The sequence below is a fragment of the Maniola hyperantus genome, chromosome 2 (genome assembly GCF_902806685.2).
Source record: "Maniola hyperantus chromosome 2, iAphHyp1.2, whole genome shotgun sequence".
NCBI classification, from domain to species: domain Eukaryota; kingdom Metazoa; phylum Arthropoda; class Insecta; order Lepidoptera; family Nymphalidae; genus Maniola; species Maniola hyperantus.
Window position 1 is genome coordinate 438,167 of NC_048537.1, and position 18,910 is coordinate 457,076.

Below are 18,910 nucleotides of genomic sequence, written 5' to 3' on the forward strand. Positions count from 1 at the left end.
TAATTTTCGACGTAAAATAACTATATCAAGTGGGGTATTATATGAAAGGTCTTCACCTGTGCATTCTAAAACAGTTTTTTATTTATTTATATGCATCATAGTTTTTGAATTATCGTGCAAAATGTCGAGAAAATACGACTGTAGTACAGAACCCTCGTTGCGCGAGCCTGACTCGCACTTGGCCGGTTTTTTTTGTAGTGGGCGAAATCTCTGCATTTCAGGGCACAAAAAATACAAACGCATTCCGAAATGTAATTTTATTTTTCGTGCCATATTTATTTTAACTGTTTGAATAACATTATTCTGAGAATATTCGAAATAAACTGTGTAATTTAAAATTCACGCTTTCTCACGTACGGCCGCATGACGCCATGTTGAATTTGACATACTTACTTAATATTTTTTTTATTATTGGGTCCATTTATAACAGCAGTCTGATGATATGAGTAAATTCAAAGTTATAAATAGTCCGTACAAAATGACTCTTCACGCGCCATTTTAATTCTTCAACTGTCATGTCAAAAGAACGGTTCACCGTTAAAATAAGGACTAGAAATCGTACTTTTGACATAAAATTTGACACAGAAAGTTAAAATGGCGCGTGAGGAGTTAAATTTTACGAGTTATATTATTCATATAACATTTCTTCTCCTCGTACCTATTTATTGACACACTAATAAATATAAATTGTTGTAAACTAATTAATATGGACCTACTGTCTGAAATATGAGATTATTTATTTATAACTAGCTGATGCCCGCGACTTCGTCCGCGTGGATTTAGGTTTTTAAAAATCCCGTAGGAACTCTTGGATTTTCCGGGATAAAAGTAGCCTTTAGTCACTCTCCAGGTCTTTGCTCCGTTGCGACGTTCCGTTGCTCCTGCCTAATGCCTAATGCCCACTGCTGGTGATGATGCAGTCTACGGAAGCAGGCTAACTTTGAAGTGATACGGTTACATTTATGATCCCTGTCCTTAATATATTTCTACGCGGCAGCACATCTCTGCAGGCAGGGGGGCAACTAGCCACGATCGAAGTCTTCCAGCAAACCAAATCAGAGACAATTTATTGCCCTTGCTGGAAATCGAATCCACGCCGCTAGGAAGAATATGTGTGTGTGTGCATCAGGTGCCGTGTGCAGACATTAAGCGAACCCCGAACAATTCACTAAGTCAGTCAGTCAATCTAGTGTTCAGTGATGACACCTTTTGTATAATTTTACTCCGACCCCAAAAAATATTATTATGGAACTATATTAACTCTTGTATACATAATATATTCGGTAATAAATTAAATTATTTTTCAATTTTTAGTGTTTATGTAACGAAGTCGGTTTTTATTTTTTTTGTAAAAAAAATTTATTTCACAATTTTTAGTGGTGCCATGGAATTATGCTATGACTGGTTAAAAGTCTACTGTTTACTAAGCTATTACACTGATCGCGAGCAATTTACTCTTATCCGTTGAGGAGTTCCAGTATCTATCTTCGAAGATGTTCATCAGATCTTCACCAAATTGAAATGGGACCAACTTTGAAGTATACCCTTTCAAACAAAAAAAGAATTTTCAAAATCGGTCCAGGCGTTTTTGAGTAATCGGGGAACATACATAAAAAAAAAAAAAAAAAAAGATTCCGACGAATTGAGAACCTCCTCCTTTTTTTGAAGTCGGTTAAAAAAGTAATGTTCCCACAATAAAGGTTTATTTAGTGAACTCATCATAAGGGCCATCGAAGTCCCCAACAAATACTTTTCCTAACAACTACCCTCTTTTCCACAGAGTGAACGCGCGGTAGACATGACGCTACAATCAATGATGTGACCAGGGACTGACGCTGCCACAATGTGCTCGTGGTGGGTCTCCACCTTCACCATACTCCTTGCCATGGGTGAGTATTTTTCCCTTTTCTATCATAAATCATATAACATGAAAAATGAGGTATGTAGTAGGTACCAAATAGATAGCTTGCCATAGATTATTTCGTTTTCACAAGTCCATTTTCTGCGATCATCTGTTCGCAGGATTGTTACATTGAAGTTTTAAACACTTTAAGTCCTCATATCTCCCATGGGTATCACGCAATGAGGCTCATTATTATTTTTTGATACATCTAAACATCGGTCTTAACTCAGGCATTTTTAAAAGACAATCCCTTAAGGTGACGCTGGATGCACGTCCGAACTGCTCGGCCCACGTGGGTAACCTGTATGCTATTTCACCTAACATTGTGATAGAAAGAAATAGACTCAGTGATGAGCAGTGTAGCGAGTGCATGCGCTCACACTAGCGTCCGGATATATTGATGATGGCACACAGAGAGTTGGACAGATGTCACCGATGAATTTTTGTAAATATATGATTTATGAAGGAACTACTTATTTCAATTATTATTGTATAAGATTTTATGGAAGAGCGGGGTCGCCTGCCACGAGTACTCGTAGCAATACTAAAACACTTACTGGGATGGTCCCAATTACTACGCACTATGTGAAATTGTTTTACCTACTGAAATAGATATTTTTAAATTTTTTTTGAATGATAATGATTACCTACTTATCTTTTGATGAATACTATAAAATCTCACTTACATACATACCTATTAGGTAACTACTACCTCAGCGTGTATAAACAACTCGTACTTATATTATATTATAGAAATCCATACTTCTATGAAGTGTCTGTCTGTAATTTCGAAATAACTACCGCAAGCTCATAATATTGTTATTTGAACTGTACCATAACAGCTGAATCAAATGTTTTTAAAAACTGTCTGTCTGTCTGTCTGTTTGAAGTTTGAACGGGCTAATCTTCGGAACGGCAGAACCTATTTTGACGGGACTTTTACAGACAAGTAGAGAATTAACAAAGGATACTTTTTTAACCGACTTTTAAAAAAGGAGTTGTGTTTTTCTACCTATGTACACAGAAATCTCCGAGATTTCTGAACCGATTTGCGTATTTTTTTTAATTGATAAAGAAACTTTGCAACATTGTCCTATATAAAATGTGGATTTCAACTCCTCAATCCTGATGCTGCAGGGGACATGACCACCAAAACTTATGGGATTTTGAAACTGTCGGTTATAAATTGATATTGAGAGGTAGGTACCTATATCTACCAAGTAAAGACTTTATCATTGAACTCGAAGACCCACTTCTCGACCCTGATGCTGTACCTAAGGAATTGCATTGCTAAATCGTGGTGATCCCACGGAATTTTAAATGAATCATCGCCCACGCCCGTTCGGTACCCTCATTCCGCACATTGTTTTTATTAGTCAGTCCACCAATCACAACAAAGCATTCTCCCCTGTCCCCCGCCAACATTTTACGATTTTGTTTCATGTAAATCCTTGTATATGCGTACTCTAGGAGTTGAATTCTCTGTGCTGGCGGATTACCTATTAGGAACACATGATTACACATTCGTTTGTCTGTGAAAATAAATTTTGTTGCCTACACTTATCTATTAGTAGCGACTAAAAACTATATATACCATCTACTTGTGTATAAAAAAGTTTAAATAAATTCCACTTTGATCTCAAAAATGAAAATTTTATTTTTATAAGCAGGAAGTAGGTACAATTCAATTTCCCTCTAAAAGCCCACTACACACATAAACACAATATGTATCATTTTCTGTTTCAACAGTCACATTAGATGTATCATTCGACGCAGAACTATTGAAGCTCTCCATTTCATTTCTGGAATTAATAAACATACAATCAACGTAAATATATTGTGAGTATTATCTATATAGAATGTATGCAAAAAACATAGCATAACAACTTACAAGTATGGTATGGGTAGACCTTTCAATATTTAGTACGGAATTGAATGTTGCAGCATCATGTTGGATTTCAGTGGTACGTATATTGGGCACATTCATTTTATTTTCCTTGTTTTCTTCTAAAAGGAATGTCTTGAGTCACTAAAATACAACATAATTCAGCATTGACAAATCTGACAACAAATAGTAAATCTCTATATTATTATATAAAAATGAATCGTTGAATGTGTTGCTGATCGCAAATCTCGAGAACAGCTGCACCGATTTCGCTAATTCTTTTTGATAATATTCCTTGAAGTACGGGGATGGTTCTTATGGAGAGAAAAATTTAAAAAATGTCCTGAAAAAGAATCGACTGTAGGCGGTGCGAAGTTCGTCGGGGCAGCTAGTAACATAATAATTATATTATCCTAATCCTAATTCCTAATCTAAATATATAAAAGAAAAAGGTGACTGACTGACTGACTGACTGACTGACTGACTGATCTATCAACGCACAGCTCAAACTACTGGACGGATCGTGCTGAAATTTGGCATGCAGATAGCTATTATGACGCAGGCATCCACTAAGAAGAGATTTTTGAAAATTCAACTCTGGAGGGGGTGAAATAGGGGTTCGAAATTTTGTGTAGCCCACGCGGACGAAGTCGTGGGCATTTGCTAGTATCTAAATAATATCAACTTACAAACACAGTGTCAAACTTTCAGAAGCTGGCTCTAAATGGTACGGTGTGATAGCATCATAATCTAATTCAATTCGATTTTTTGCTTTGTCGTTTCCTTGCCAAAGAAAATCCCGTGATCCACTAAAATAGAAGTATAATATATAAGTATTTATTAAAAATAAATAAATGTCATCATCAAATTCACCATCCTGGAGAACCTTGAAAACGACACTCGCGTCTATTTTTTATAAAAAGTGCTGGCCCGCCATCTTAGATTAAAAAATTAATGTCATTATCAAAACCAGCATCCTGGAAACCCTGAAAACGACACCCATTTCTATTTTTTGTGAAAAGTGCATGTCTACTATTTTGGATTTGAAAATAAATGTCATTATCAAATTCAGCATCCCGGAAAAGTACATATTCAGTCAAATAAAATTCCCGTCGAGTCACATTGTTACTCACGTCGGGTGTGACGCACGGGAATAACCCCGAAAAAGTAATGGCATTATCATCACAAGATAATATTATGGTTTGGGAAGATTCTGATGAATTTTAATAGATCTCCTCTTTGCAAGGGATTTGCTTTTGCGAGAAGCTTTTGCGAGTCTAAACCGTTTCTTTTTCCTCTTCCGCCAATCCATTTTTGTTTCTGTTACACGAAAACTCAAGTATATAATTAAATTGTCTAAGCACACAATATGACCTACATACTTATATTTGTAACTAGATGATATACGCGACTTCGTCCGCGAGGATATAGTGGTTTTTTAATCCCGCGAGAACTCTTTCAAAAGCGATCACTATTTCAAATTTCAGCCAAATCCGTCTTGTACTTTTTGCGTGAAAGGGTAACAAACCTATACACACACACACGCAGATACAAAACTTCGCCTTTATAATGTAAAGTGTGATTTGACAACCCTGACTTTCGGAATTCGGATAAGTCCAAATTATATTTTATTACTAGTTGATGCCCGCAACTTCGTCCGCGTGGAATTAGGTTTTTAAAAATCCCGTGGGAACTCTTTGATTTTCCGGGATAAAAAGTAGCCTATGTGTTAATTTAGGGTATACCCTAAATTAACACTTTTATCTATCTCCATTCCAAATTTCATCCAAAACTGTTCAGCCGTTTTTGTGTGATTGAGTAACAAACATCCAAACATCCACACACACACATCACTACACCTATTATAAATGTGATAGTGTGTTTGTTTGTTGGTTCGTTGGTTTGTCCTTCAATCACGTCGCAACAGAGCAACGGATCGACGTGATTTTTGCATGGGTATGGTTGACCTGGAGAGTGACATAGGCCACTTTTTATCCCGGAAAATCAAAGAGTTCCCACAGGATTTTTAAAAATCTAAATCCACGCGTACGAAGTCGTGGGCATCACCTCATCATCATCATCATGATCAACCCATCGCCGGCTCACTACAGAGCAGGGGTCTCCTCTCAGAGTGAGAAGGGTTTTGGCCATAGTCTACCACGCTGGCCATGTGCGGATTGGTAGAATTCACACACCTTTGAGAACATTATGGAGAACTCGGCATGCAGGTTTCCTCACGATGTTTTCCTTTACCGTTAAAGCAAGTGATATTTAATTAATAAAAACGCGTATAACTCCGAAAAGTTAGAGGTGCGTGCCCGGGATCGAACCCCCCGACCTCCGTTTAGAAGGCGGACGTCCTAACCACTAGGCTATCATAGCTTCACCTAGTTTATAATATTAGTAGGATATATGTAAACTACTACCACCAGCTGTCGATACGATGCATTCTAAAATAAATCGACCGACCGACCGACAGACCGACCGGCCAAGTACGAGTCAGACTCGCGCCCCGAGGTTTCCGTACTACAATAGTAAAATGTTTATCTCTAAATCTCCGTTTAGAGATAAGCATTTACAATGTAACTTAATTTATTACTACTATGTAACTAGAATTTCGGTACATATAAAAATGAATCGCTAAATGTGTTGCTGATCGCAAATCTCGAGAACAGCTGAACCGATTTCGCTAATTCTTTTTTTATAATATTCCTTGAAGTACGAATATGGTTCTTACGGAGAGAAAATTTTTAAAAAATTCCTGAAAAAGGATCGACTGTTAGGCGGTACGAAGTTCGCCGGGGCAGCTAGTGAAAAATAAAAATAAATAAATAGGTAAATAGTATTTTTTGACATTTTGCATGATAAATCAAAAACTATTTATTATGCACTAGATGATGCCCGCAACTTCGTCCGCGTGGATTTAGGTTTTTTAAAAATCCCGTGGGAACTTTGATTTTCCGGGATCAAAAGTCAAAGTCAAATGATTTGTTCAAAATAGGTAATAAATTACTCTTTTCGATTGTCAGTTGTTGGATTTGTAAAATATAGTGGTGATAATTATTTCGCAAACGCTACGAGGGTTCCAAACGTGCCCAAGACTGAGAAGAGCCCACAGCTAACTCAGCCGGGTATTCTTTTTATTATCACCACTTTACAAAATCATAAATTAAACTTATTAGAACTATCACAAAGCCGAGCAACTCATTCCCAAGCTTGCTTATCATTTAAATAATCCTTTACAATGTAATAGGATTTTTTAATTAGTTTACGTTTTATGAAAACTTTGAACTTATGACAGTCACTTTGAACTTATGACAGTCACTTTTTTTGTTAATTTATTTATGTTTTTATATACGTACAATAAATTTTCAAAAATATATTGATTATGCACTGTCATAATTTTAACTTCTCTAAATTTAGTTCTCAGCGACTCTCGTGGTCCCATACTATATATGGCTCGAACAGCCCTTTTCTGCAGCACAAAAATAGAATTTATATCAGCAGCATTACCCCATAATAATTCCGTGGTGCCATCTGAATCAGGGTTTCTACTGAAAACCAGCGCTGTATGTTTTTGTACTTGTGCAAGACAATATGCATTTATGCTGAGTAGGGACCTTTTTTTTTGGGTTGTGCCACACATGACATACTTTATTCCGGCGCTTCTTCTACTTGAGGTTTTTTGACTTTATTACTCAAGTATAAGAGGCGCTGGGATAACCTAACCAGTTGGTAACTGGTAATGTGTGGTACAGCTTTAAAAAATAAACGTTTTTTCTTTTCTTTCTTTTTCTTTTCTAATAATATGCCATATGACATAATGCTGTGAAAGTAACTAAAATATACTAGTCTCGCCGTTTCTATGTCTGTCAACTGGCGAATCTTTTTTACCGCATATGCAGCAGAACTGTCTGTTCGATAAGTTATTTATATGAGAGCCCCATTGAAGTTTCGCATCTAACGTTATTTCCAGAAAAATAGCGGTATCCACTAAATCTTATTTATCATAAAAGTAGCCTATGTCCTTCCCCGGGATGCAAGCTATTTTTGTACCAAATTTCATCAAAATTGGTTAAATGGATGAGCTGTGAAAAGCTAGCAGACAAACAGACGGACAGATAGACAGATACACTTTCGCATTTATAATATTAGTATGGATAAAAATAAATAAAATCGGTTTTTGATGTACAAGTAAGGTCCTTTTATATGATATCACACTTGGTTTACTAATCTTACTTGAAAGTTGAAAATACTAACTATTCGTTAATGAACACATTTTTATTTATTTTTCGTGATGTAACCACAAATTCATTGTTTCAGATTTTTCCCCTTACGTGTGTTATAACTGTTATTGCCTACCTGCCAAATTTTATCATTCTAGGTCAGTGGGAAGTACCCTACAGGTTTCTTGACAGACACACTGACAGACTGACAGATAGACAGACAGACAGACAACAAACTGATCCTATAAGGGTTCCCTTTTCCTTTTGAGGTACGGAATCCTAATGATCTCTCTTTTTGCACTGCATTTAATCTGAATCCAAGAATTCCCGATCCGAATAGCCGTAAGCAAGACTGTATCGTCACTTACCACCAGGTGAGATTGTAGTCAAGGGCTAACTTGTATCTGAATAAATAAATAAAAAAGTACTATTTGTACGAAGCGTTGCGTACTTTATTTGTAAGACGGACAGACAACAAACTGATCCTATAAGGGTTCCTTTTTCCTTTTGAGGTACGGAATCCTAATGATCTCTCTTTTTGCACTGCATTTAACCTGAATCCAAGAATTTCCAATCCGAAATAGTCGTAAGCAAGACTGTATCGTCACCTACCACCAGGTGAGATTGCAGTCAAGGGCTAACTTGTATCTGAATCAATATTATTATTATTATTTTATTACTTATAATAAAACTGTAACAGGTGAAATTCTGTACATTGAAGATATTTTGAAATTTTTTTTTCGAGGGCACTCTATAATCGATACTGAACCCAAAACTGGAATTTTTTTCATTTTTGTCTGTCTGTCTGTCTGTCTGTCTGTATCACGGCCGCGCATCACGCTGAAACTACTGAATGGATTCCAATGAAACTTGGTACGATTTGACGTCATACTATAAGGATATAGGATATAGGATACTTTTTATCCCGAAATTCAGCATGGTTCCCTTAGGAGAGGGGTTGAAAGTTAAAATGTATACTGAGCTGTAATTCATTAACGCGTAGTCCGATTTCATTCATTCTTTTTTGTTAGAAACCATACATGTTAAAACTTCAAGTGCCAACTTCTCAACCATCATCATAATAATCACGGGTAGCTTTTGTACTTTTGGATTTCAATCAGCTGTTTTAGGAATAGTTGATGTTGAATTGATATTAAAGGTACGCTTAGAATAAACTATCTCTGGTTTAGGTACCAAGCAACGACTTCATAATTCAACTCGATATCCCAACTCTTCAACCCTGATGATGCAGGGTACTGGGTATTGCACTCCTAAGCCACTGTTGATTGTGAGATAATATTGTAGATGCCAAACATATATACCATTATTGAACTTTAAGTTCCAACTCTTCAATACTGATGCTGCAGGGTACTGCACTCCTATTCTATGGGTTTTAGGAACTGTTGTTGGTGAATTAATATTGTACCATTTACTATTGTACCAAACCACGACTACATGGTTGAACTCCGTTCACAAAAATCCACGCACTCCATCGAAATCCTATTCTATTCCAAACTTATTCGCCAGCGTGACAGGAGTGGAGAAGGCGGATAGGGACGTGTGAGGGGTGCAACGGATCAACGTGATTTTTTCCATCATCATCAGCCTGCGGTCGTCCACTGTTGGACATAGGCTTTCCCTAAAGAGCGCCACCACACCCGGTCCTCAGCCTTCCTCACCTAGCCACTTCCCGCCAGCCTCTGTATATCGTCGGTCCATCGTGCTGGAAGGCGTCCCACACTACGCTTACTTATACCTACGCGGTCTCCACTCAAGAACTTTCCGGCTCCAACGGCCATCACCTCTACGACAGGCATGACCTGCCTTCTTTTATCCCAGAAAATAAAAGAGTTCCCACGGGCTTTTAAAAACCTACATCCACGCGGACGAAGTCGCGGGCGTCAGCTAGTAAATAAATAAAAAAGTACTATTTGTACGAAGCGTTGCGTACTTTATTTGTAAGACGGACAGACAGACAGACAGACAGATAGACGGACAGACAGACAGACGGACAGACCGACAGACGAACAGACGGACAGACGGACGGGCAGACGGACCGATGGACGGACCGACAGACGCATGGACGGACGGACGGACTGACGGACGTACGGACGGACGGACGGACGGACGGACGGACGGACGGACAGACGGACGGACGGACAGACGGACCGACAGACAGACAGACAGAGGGTTCCGTTTTTTCCTTCTGAGGTACGGAACCCTAAAAATACAAAGAAATACCACCAGGTAGGTACCTACCTACCTATATTATTATACATATACAGGTACCTTTTTAGGGTTCCGTACTTTATAAGGAAAAAAGGGACCCTTAGGATCACTTCGTTGTCTGTCTGTCTGTCCGTCTCTCCGTCTGTGTCGTATCTGTCACACAAACCTATAGCATACTTCCCGTTGACCCAGAATCATGAAATTTAGTAGGTACGTAGGTCTTAGAGCACAAGTAAAGGAATAAATCCGAAAACCATAGATTTGTGATTACAACTTACAAAAAAAAATTAAAGTGTGTTAATGAAAAAATAATTAGTATTTTCAATTTTCAATGTATAATAAGTATACCAAGTGGGGTATTATATGAAAGGGCTTTACTGTATTGTGTGTATTCTAAAACACATTTTTATTTATTTTTATGCATAATAGTTTTTGATTTATGGAGCAAAATGTCAAAAAAATACCTGAGTACGGAACCCTTGGTGCGCGAGCAACTCGCACTTGGCCGGTTTTTTAAAATTAGATAAAATAAATAACTAAACAAAGTTACTTACCTATTGTACTAGGACCACACGAGTAGATATCCCTACTAGGACCTCAACAACAAAGTCAGGTCAATAAACCAATGAATAAAATTGGTGTCCAAATTTCAAATTCCAGAGGTCAATGTACAAAATGCAATAAGTATTTGAAGGACTTATTGACTCTGCTCTGCTCAATCTTCTACACATTTGCATAGCCACTGAATAAAAATTAATTTTATAAAATCATTACGACTTTTGTTTTTGAAAACATATTAATAACAACAGTTGTCGTCATAGAAACCACAATATTAAACGCGCAGCCGCGCGCCGCTGGGCTGGCCCTTCCCTCCGCCACCCGCGCGGTGTCTAATGTTTTGGGGTGAGAAGCATGATGATTTTAGCCGAAATCTAGCGCTTGAAAAGGGTTGAACAGTAGTTTGGGAAAAGTATTTTTGAGAAAAAACTACTGAATTTAGGTTTGCAAAGTAAAGTTATTTCAACTAATGAATAAATAAACTATGTCTAATGATAATTTTTTTTAGAATTTTCCTATTCCTAATCTTATTTATTTACGCCCAAAGTTGACATAAATTTAGTGTTAAAATAGGAATCTTTTGAGGCTCGTAACTTTTAAATCAATATTTTTTTCAATGTTTTAGATATCATTGAACCTAGATAATGACGAGATAAATCGATATAATTCTTAGTTTTGTGCGTACAATATCGAATATTGTTGTATTTTCCCTCCTACGTTTGTATGAAGAAAGCACCGAACTGAGCTGCCTTAAATCACTATTTCTAAACGAATGCGCTTTTTGTAACATACAGTGCGACAAGGCTCTTGTGGCGCGTGGCGGAAATTGGAACTAAGGCCGCCATCTTGTAAATTGTCATAGTTATGCTGTTCTCTTATATGCGGTGTTGCTAAGTAAAAAATCTGAAATTCACTGTTTTTGTTAATTAATTTTAGAGCCATCCATAAATAACATCACGATACTATATGTCCAGATAAATACATATAGCATAAAATATGTGTCTGCATCTCATAGCTATAAGTACTTCGCACTAGGTAAATATAGTATTTGAGGTCTAATAAGTCCATGGCCTAGACATGGTTTTTATTGTTCTTCCTCGGTTTGGAAACAGAGACGACGGCTTTCCCAATTTCTCATTCACTTAAAATTAGAGAAAGAGAGATTTTCGAAATTGACATTTTCAATATATTCCGTACAATTGAGGAGATTTCATTTGCTATGAGCCTTTGTTCTACAGAAGCGCCCCCTGTCAATGTCATTCAAGTGCCAAAAGAGCTTTGTCGCACTGTACACCTATCATAATCATATTTAATGCTAGACTGTCACACTTTTCTTGTAAGTACAAATAAGAGCGAAGTCTCGCAACAAAATATTCATATTTTGGTAATAATATCAGACACAAAACCGACCTCAAAATATACGAGCAAGGGGCGCCAGTTATTAAATTTCTCATATTATAAGGGAGAATAGGAAACTCAATAAAAGCAGCGAAGGAGCTGACTCCCCACACCGCCGCGCTTCGTTACACGTACATTTATCCTGACATTTGAAACGGTTTTTCTGCTTCACGGCTCTCGAGTACTCGCGTGAGCTCTACTTTATTTAGATACCAAAATATTTCTTCAACAAAACCTTTATCTATTTGCTTATTAAAGTTAGTAAGTTTTTGAAAATCATTCATATTATGCTGCGTCCTTTCAAAATTGGTTAAATAGAATAAAGCTCTCCATAGAATGAATGAATGAATGAATGAATGAATGAATGAATGAATGAATGAATGATGAATGAATGAATGAATGAAAGAACCAGCAAGAAACTGCATAGAATCCGCAATATCTAAGTAATAACATGTAAGACATGGGGTTCATAAGAAAGTCACTCAGCGGGCGAATGGAGAGAGCTAGAGAGCTTTGCCGTATGAGAAGCAGAATAACCGACATGGCTCAGCGTGTTGCAAAGCTGAAGTGGCAATGGGCAGAGTACATAGTGCGAAAAAAGATTAGATTATTTATCTGCAAAAAATTAATTAGAAAAATAAAAAAAATTGCATAATATTATCCTGTATTGGCTTGCAGACCGTTCCAACAAATTTCATAAATTGGATTATGCAGAAAATTATATTAAAAGTTAATACAATCCTGTCAGAAAATCCTGTATTCGTAAATTTTATTATATTTCTCTGCATCTGCAACGATTTTATTTTTGGACTGCAGTCATATTTATATGCAGTAAAAATAAAATGTTACTAACCATTGTTTTTAGTTTTACAATTTTATCTTCAGCGTAAGCTGTTACTTTTATGCTTTTTTATGGTATATTTTGTACCATTTATTACGTAAAATATTCAAATCATCATCATCATCGTCACCGATAGACGTCCACCGCTGGACATAGGTCTCTTGTATGGATTTACATACGCCAACGTTTTGCACCACTTGAATCCTGCGACTCCCTACGACTCGATTGGAAGAAACCATTTCAGGTTGGCTGCACAGGCTGGTGTCGGGTACCCGCTACACGTCCGTCGCGACGAGTCTAGCCCTGCAAGTGCCCCGCGACCAACACGCCTGCCTAGCTTGGTCGTCGATATGGCTTTATGACTACCGCACGGCATCGCCAAGGTCCGTACGTTGTCAAAATTTCACGGACACGTACGAAGCGATTTGCCTTACGTTTCTAATCATTTAGAACCAATAGGATATTTTAGCGTTTAAACTAAGCGTGAGTGATTTCCATTATATATACCTAGTATATTTCTACGGCTATACTCACGCATCCAGTCGACGTTAGCCCGACTAGTTTCGAACCCGTCCGGGGTCCTTTATCAAGGAGGTCAATTCGCGCACGCGTCGCGGTTAAGACTGCGCGCTGCGCGTGCCGCTGCCCGCACAGCCCGGATGGGTTCGAAACTAGTCGGGCTAACGTCGACTGGATACGTGAGTATAGCCGTAGAAATATACTATATTTATAACCGATAGGATAATAAAGACCCTCCGGCCATCAGGTTTCTCTCCAAGTTTAATCCTTAATGAGAAGAAAAACAAGCCCAAGACTCTCTCTGGCAAAAAAATAATTAAACAAGATAAGTTCATCTTCTCCTTTTTCCTGTCCTGGATGTTCCAGCCATATCGTGTCAGAAAATATCAGCCATTTATGGCACAAAATATCTGATCAGTTTATTTTAAAGGAGAGTCAATCCGTAAATTCCGTTGTTCGTTATTTATGTGATTGAATAGACGCCAAATTGACGTTGTTTGTATAAAACAAACATATTTCGCGCGGCGCGTGACGCCGCCGGACCCGGGCCAAATTAAAATGTAAATTGAAGCCAGCCACCGGGCACCGATGAGGAAGCCAGGGTAATCATATACACTTTTTTTATTTTTATTTTATTTTATTTTATTTTATTCAGATACAAGTTAGCCCTTGACTGCAATCTCACCTGGTAGTAAGTGATGATGCAGTCTTAGATGATAGCGGGATAACCTGGAAGGGGTATGGCAGTTTTTATTAAACCCATTCCCCTTTGGTTTCTACACGGCATCGTACCGGAACGCTAAATCGCTTGGCAGCACGGCTTTGCCGGTAGGGTGGTAACTAGCCACGGCCGAAGCCTCCCACCAGAAAATGTATGTATCGACACACTATGTATCGTACTGTGTTGACAATATTGTATCTAGATCACTATGTTTCGGTACGATGTCGTGTAGAAACCAAAGGGGTTTAATAAAAACTGCCATACCCCTTCCAGGTTAGCTCGCTTCCATCTTAGACTGCATCATCACTTACCACCAGGTGAGATGGCAGTCAAGGGCTAACTAGTATCTGAATTAAACAAAATAAAAGTTAGCTAAACAATTGAATAAGAATAAGAATAGGAATAAGAATAATTTATTTAGAATTTAGAATTTAGACACAAGAAACAAGTTTCCTACCCTCTGCACTAGGAAACCCCTGTATTGCAGAAGGCAGTTACAAGTTTTTTAAAAACTAAGGACTTAATATATTATATCTAATATTATACTAAAATTATAGGTAAGAGAACGAGTTTCCTACCCTCTGCACTAGGAAAAAACCTGTGTTGCAGAAAGGGCAGACCTTCAAACCCCGTTTATGACAACTATTTGAAACCGTTTCAGTGATGCACATTGCACTTGCCAAATGTGAAACTGGCTCTCTACCAAAACTATATTATATGTATATCGTATAATGTTACTAGATATCATTGTCGTAGCTAAACTATTGCAAATTGACCGGCATCTTGGCTCCACAGACTCGCGCACTGAGGGTTCCGTAGTACAATCGTATTTTATCGACATTTTGCACGATAAATCAAAAACTTAGTACTAGATCTCGTTCAAACCAATTTTCGGTGGAAGTTTGCACGGTAATGTACATCATATTTTTTTTAGTTTTATCATTCTCTTATTTTAGAAATTACAGAAAGGGAGGGGGGGGACACATTTTACCACTTTGGAAGTGTCTCTCGCGCAAACTATTAAGTATTCAGGAACCCTAAAAATGCGAAAGTGTGTCCTGTCTGTCTGTTTTAATCGATTTCAACAATATTATTTGGTACAGAGACAGCTTGCGTCCGGAGGATGGAAATAGAAGAAGAAAGAAAGAGGAAGAAGAAAAGACGTTTACAAAACTGTGCCACACATCACATCTTAGAACTAAGAGCTGGTTACTCCAACGCTTCTTCCACCTGAGAACAAGCAAAGGAAGGACCGGAACAAACTGTCATGTGTGGCACAACCCGAAAAAGGGTCCCAGCTCAGCATTATTGTTGCACAACACATTCAGCTGGTACCCTGAATAGCTATTTTCAGGGTTCCGTACTTCGAAAGGAACTCTTATAGCAGGCATGTCAAAGATACGGCCCTCAGACCATTTAAATGCGGCCCGCCACCATAATCTCGTGAGGATTTTTAGATGGCCAGCACTCGATGTAACCACGCATGCTGAAAAAGCGCGCGTTGCGCGAGACGTGCGAGCATTTAAAAACTACAAATTTTTTTTTTATAGTTTTTAAATGTAATTTCATATTTCAATAAAAAGCTTGAAAACGTGTTTCCGGTTCAGATCTTGGCCACCTCCTTTGACCCTGGCCCGCTAACATGCCCTAAATCTTAAAGATGGCACTTGAGGAAAATCAGTTTGACACCTAGTGGCGTGCAGGGCATAGAGGCATAAATGCACTGCTTACCCCAGTTGTAATGGCTCAATGCATATTTTTCATTATGACCTGCCAGTAAATAGGTTCCTACCTGACTAATGCTTACCCTGGCTTCAAACACTGTGCACGCCACTGTTGACACCCCTGCCTTATAGGATCATTTTCTGTCTGTCATCTGCCCGCCTGTCCTGTCTAAATAAAATAAAAAACTCAATGATAAAATCTAATAACATTGTGTTGTTAGATTTTATGTCGTCTTTTTATGATTTAACGTTCGTTACATTAATTATAAAACAATTAGGCTTGAAGTAAAGAACAATAGTAATATAACACACAGTTAGAGGGAAGTATTGTATCGTATCCCCATTGTATTGTATTGTGTTGAGGCGGAATAAAGCTCTCCATAAACAATGGCATACCTATTCCTCCATAAATATAAGCTCGGACGTTTTGAAACGCTGTGGTTACGTTCCCAAAGTAATTTCGTTTGTTTTTAAACCATTAAGCGATTGTATATGACCTCTCTGGTTTATTGGTAAGCGTTATATCGTCTTATGTAGAGGGTCCTGTTGGTCTAACATGCGCACCGCGAGAAAATTTTGTCTACGCATTATTTCGTGTTTTTTCATACAAATAAGACGAGTAAATGCGTAGACAAAATTTTTTCGCGGTGCGCATGTTAGGCGTTCTGGACGCGATTCACGGCACGGAATTTATAATTTCTTAATTGTTTCAATGAGTGTGGGGCGGAAACGTGGACACTGACAGTTGGCCTCGTCCACAAACTAAAAGTCGCTCAGCGTGCTATGGAGCGAGCTATGTTGGGTATCACTCTCAGGGATAAAATCCGGAACGAGGAAATTCGCAGAAAAACAAAAGCGACCGACATAGCTCAAAGGAGTTAGCGGGCTGAAGTGGCAATGGGCAGGTCATGTCTGTCGCAGAACCGACGGCCGATGGGGCAGACGTGGTCTGGAGCGGAGACCTTTAGAACGGGATTTTGGCTTTCTAGAGCGTTGTCTCTATAACTCATACCTATATGACGTTTAGTCGGTCTCAACGACAAAGACAAACGCTCTACGAAACCGCTATCTCTTTCTATTGGTCTGGTGGGAGGCTTCGGCCGTGGCTAGTTACCACCCTACCGGCAAAGCCGTGCCGCCAAGCGATTTAGCGTTCCGGTACGATGCCGTGTAGAAACCAAAGGGGTATGGGTTTAATAAAAACTGCCATACCCCTTCCAGGTTAGCCCTCTATCATCTTAGGCTGCATCATCACTTACCACCAGGTGAGATTGCAGTCAAGGGCTAACTTGTATCTGAATTAAAAAAAAAGCTGATGTACAATATTCCCTGCTGGTTACTGTAACCTGTGATATTTTTGGTGCAACTCCGTGGGAAGTTTCATCATCATAATCAACCCATCGCTGGCTCACTACAAAGCATGGGTTTCCTCTCAGAGTGAGAATGGTTTTGGCCATAGTCTACCATGCTGGCCATGTGCGGATTGGTAGACTTCACACACCTTTGAGAACATTATGGAGAACTCTCAGGCATGCAGGTTTCTTCACGATGTTTTCCTTCACCGTTAAAGCAAGTGATATTTAATTAATTAAAACGCACATAACTCGGAAAAGTTAGAGGTGCGTGCCCGGAATCAAACCCCCGACCTCCGATTAGAAGGCGGACATCCTAACCACTAGGCGTTTACAGCTTTTTTTGTGTGGAAAATTTAGCACTCTGTAAATTTATTAATGTGCAGGTTTTTATGAAGTCATGTTTATTCAATATCCCGGCGTGTCCCGGGTCTCCTGGAGGATTCAGTTCAGGAACGACACTTTCATTAACCGGAATACTACTCGTAAACATCGATATAAATGACAAGATATGCCCAAGCGAACAAAATTTTTCACGGTTTTGGAACCAAATATCAGCGCCACCTCTTAGATACTAATGAACGACCCGTTTGAAATCCAGACGTCACTGAGGTTGCATTGGTGCTAAATAAACATTTTAGAACCAATGAGTCGGTGCCATTTTGTTTGTTCAATGGCCCTGTCCTTACGAAGTAATATATAAGTCTATGCTCGTAAAGGATACGAAGTTGCCCCGCATCTTGTTTATATGCTAATGCGTTTTGCGTGCAATTTCATAATTTCCTCACACAATATCCAATCTTATCTCCTATAACGTAAGAGATCTAATCCTCTGGCAAAGTTTGACTGAGAAGTCGGGATTAAGTGTAATTTTCTTTCCGTTTTGAGGATTTAATATGAAAGCATATTAAGTCAAATGAATTTTTAAAGCCCTATACTGTTCTTAATATGTATAGGTAGAGTCCGCGACAGGTTGAGATGGCAATCGACATATTATGAGGCGAAGGGTCGCCCCGCACACCCGCACATTCCCCGCGCTAACCCGGTGCGGACGAGCATGGGTGACATGTGGGTGTGCGGGGCGTCCCCCCGCCTCATACCGCGATTGCCATTTCAACCTGTCGCGAACTAAATCTTTGCGTCAATGTTACTTTGAAACAACACATTTTTACGAAAATCTGATAAAACACGGACACACATATTTGTTTCTAGAATGTATCTCCATTAAGTTAGATGGGTGAATATTCGAATGAGAACGAAACTACTTTTGTATGGGAAGCGCTGTGGAGTGTGGAGTGCGCTGGGGTCACTTCTCTGAAGCTATAAACGATATGCGTGGATTTCAGTATTAAGTCAATCCCAACCTCCAGGCAAGGTTTACCTTTGTAGCGGGTCAGCTTTGAATTGTTAATGTGACACGGATAGTTCAATATGGCCGACGTGGTCTGAGTGATACAGGCTGATAGAACCATGTTTGATACAGGATGATACAATTAAATCCTACAGCCCAAGGAAACGTTAGCCGGGTTTATGCAATTGTAGCAAGTCTTGATG

At 38.7% G+C, this 18,910-nt stretch overlaps 1 protein-coding gene across 1 annotated transcript in view; it reads left to right on the top strand.

The window, feature by feature from the left end:
- Positions 1-18,910, top strand: part of LOC138403626 (cell adhesion molecule Dscam1-like) — a 117,483-nt gene that overhangs the window by 15,187 nt on the left and 83,386 nt on the right. The window contains exon 2 of the mRNA XM_069504880.1: positions 1,781-1,889. Within this exon, the coding sequence (XP_069360981.1) occupies positions 1,844-1,889 (46 nt within the window). The 5' untranslated portion in view covers positions 1,781-1,843. The remainder of the gene's footprint in view (positions 1-1,780; positions 1,890-18,910) is intronic.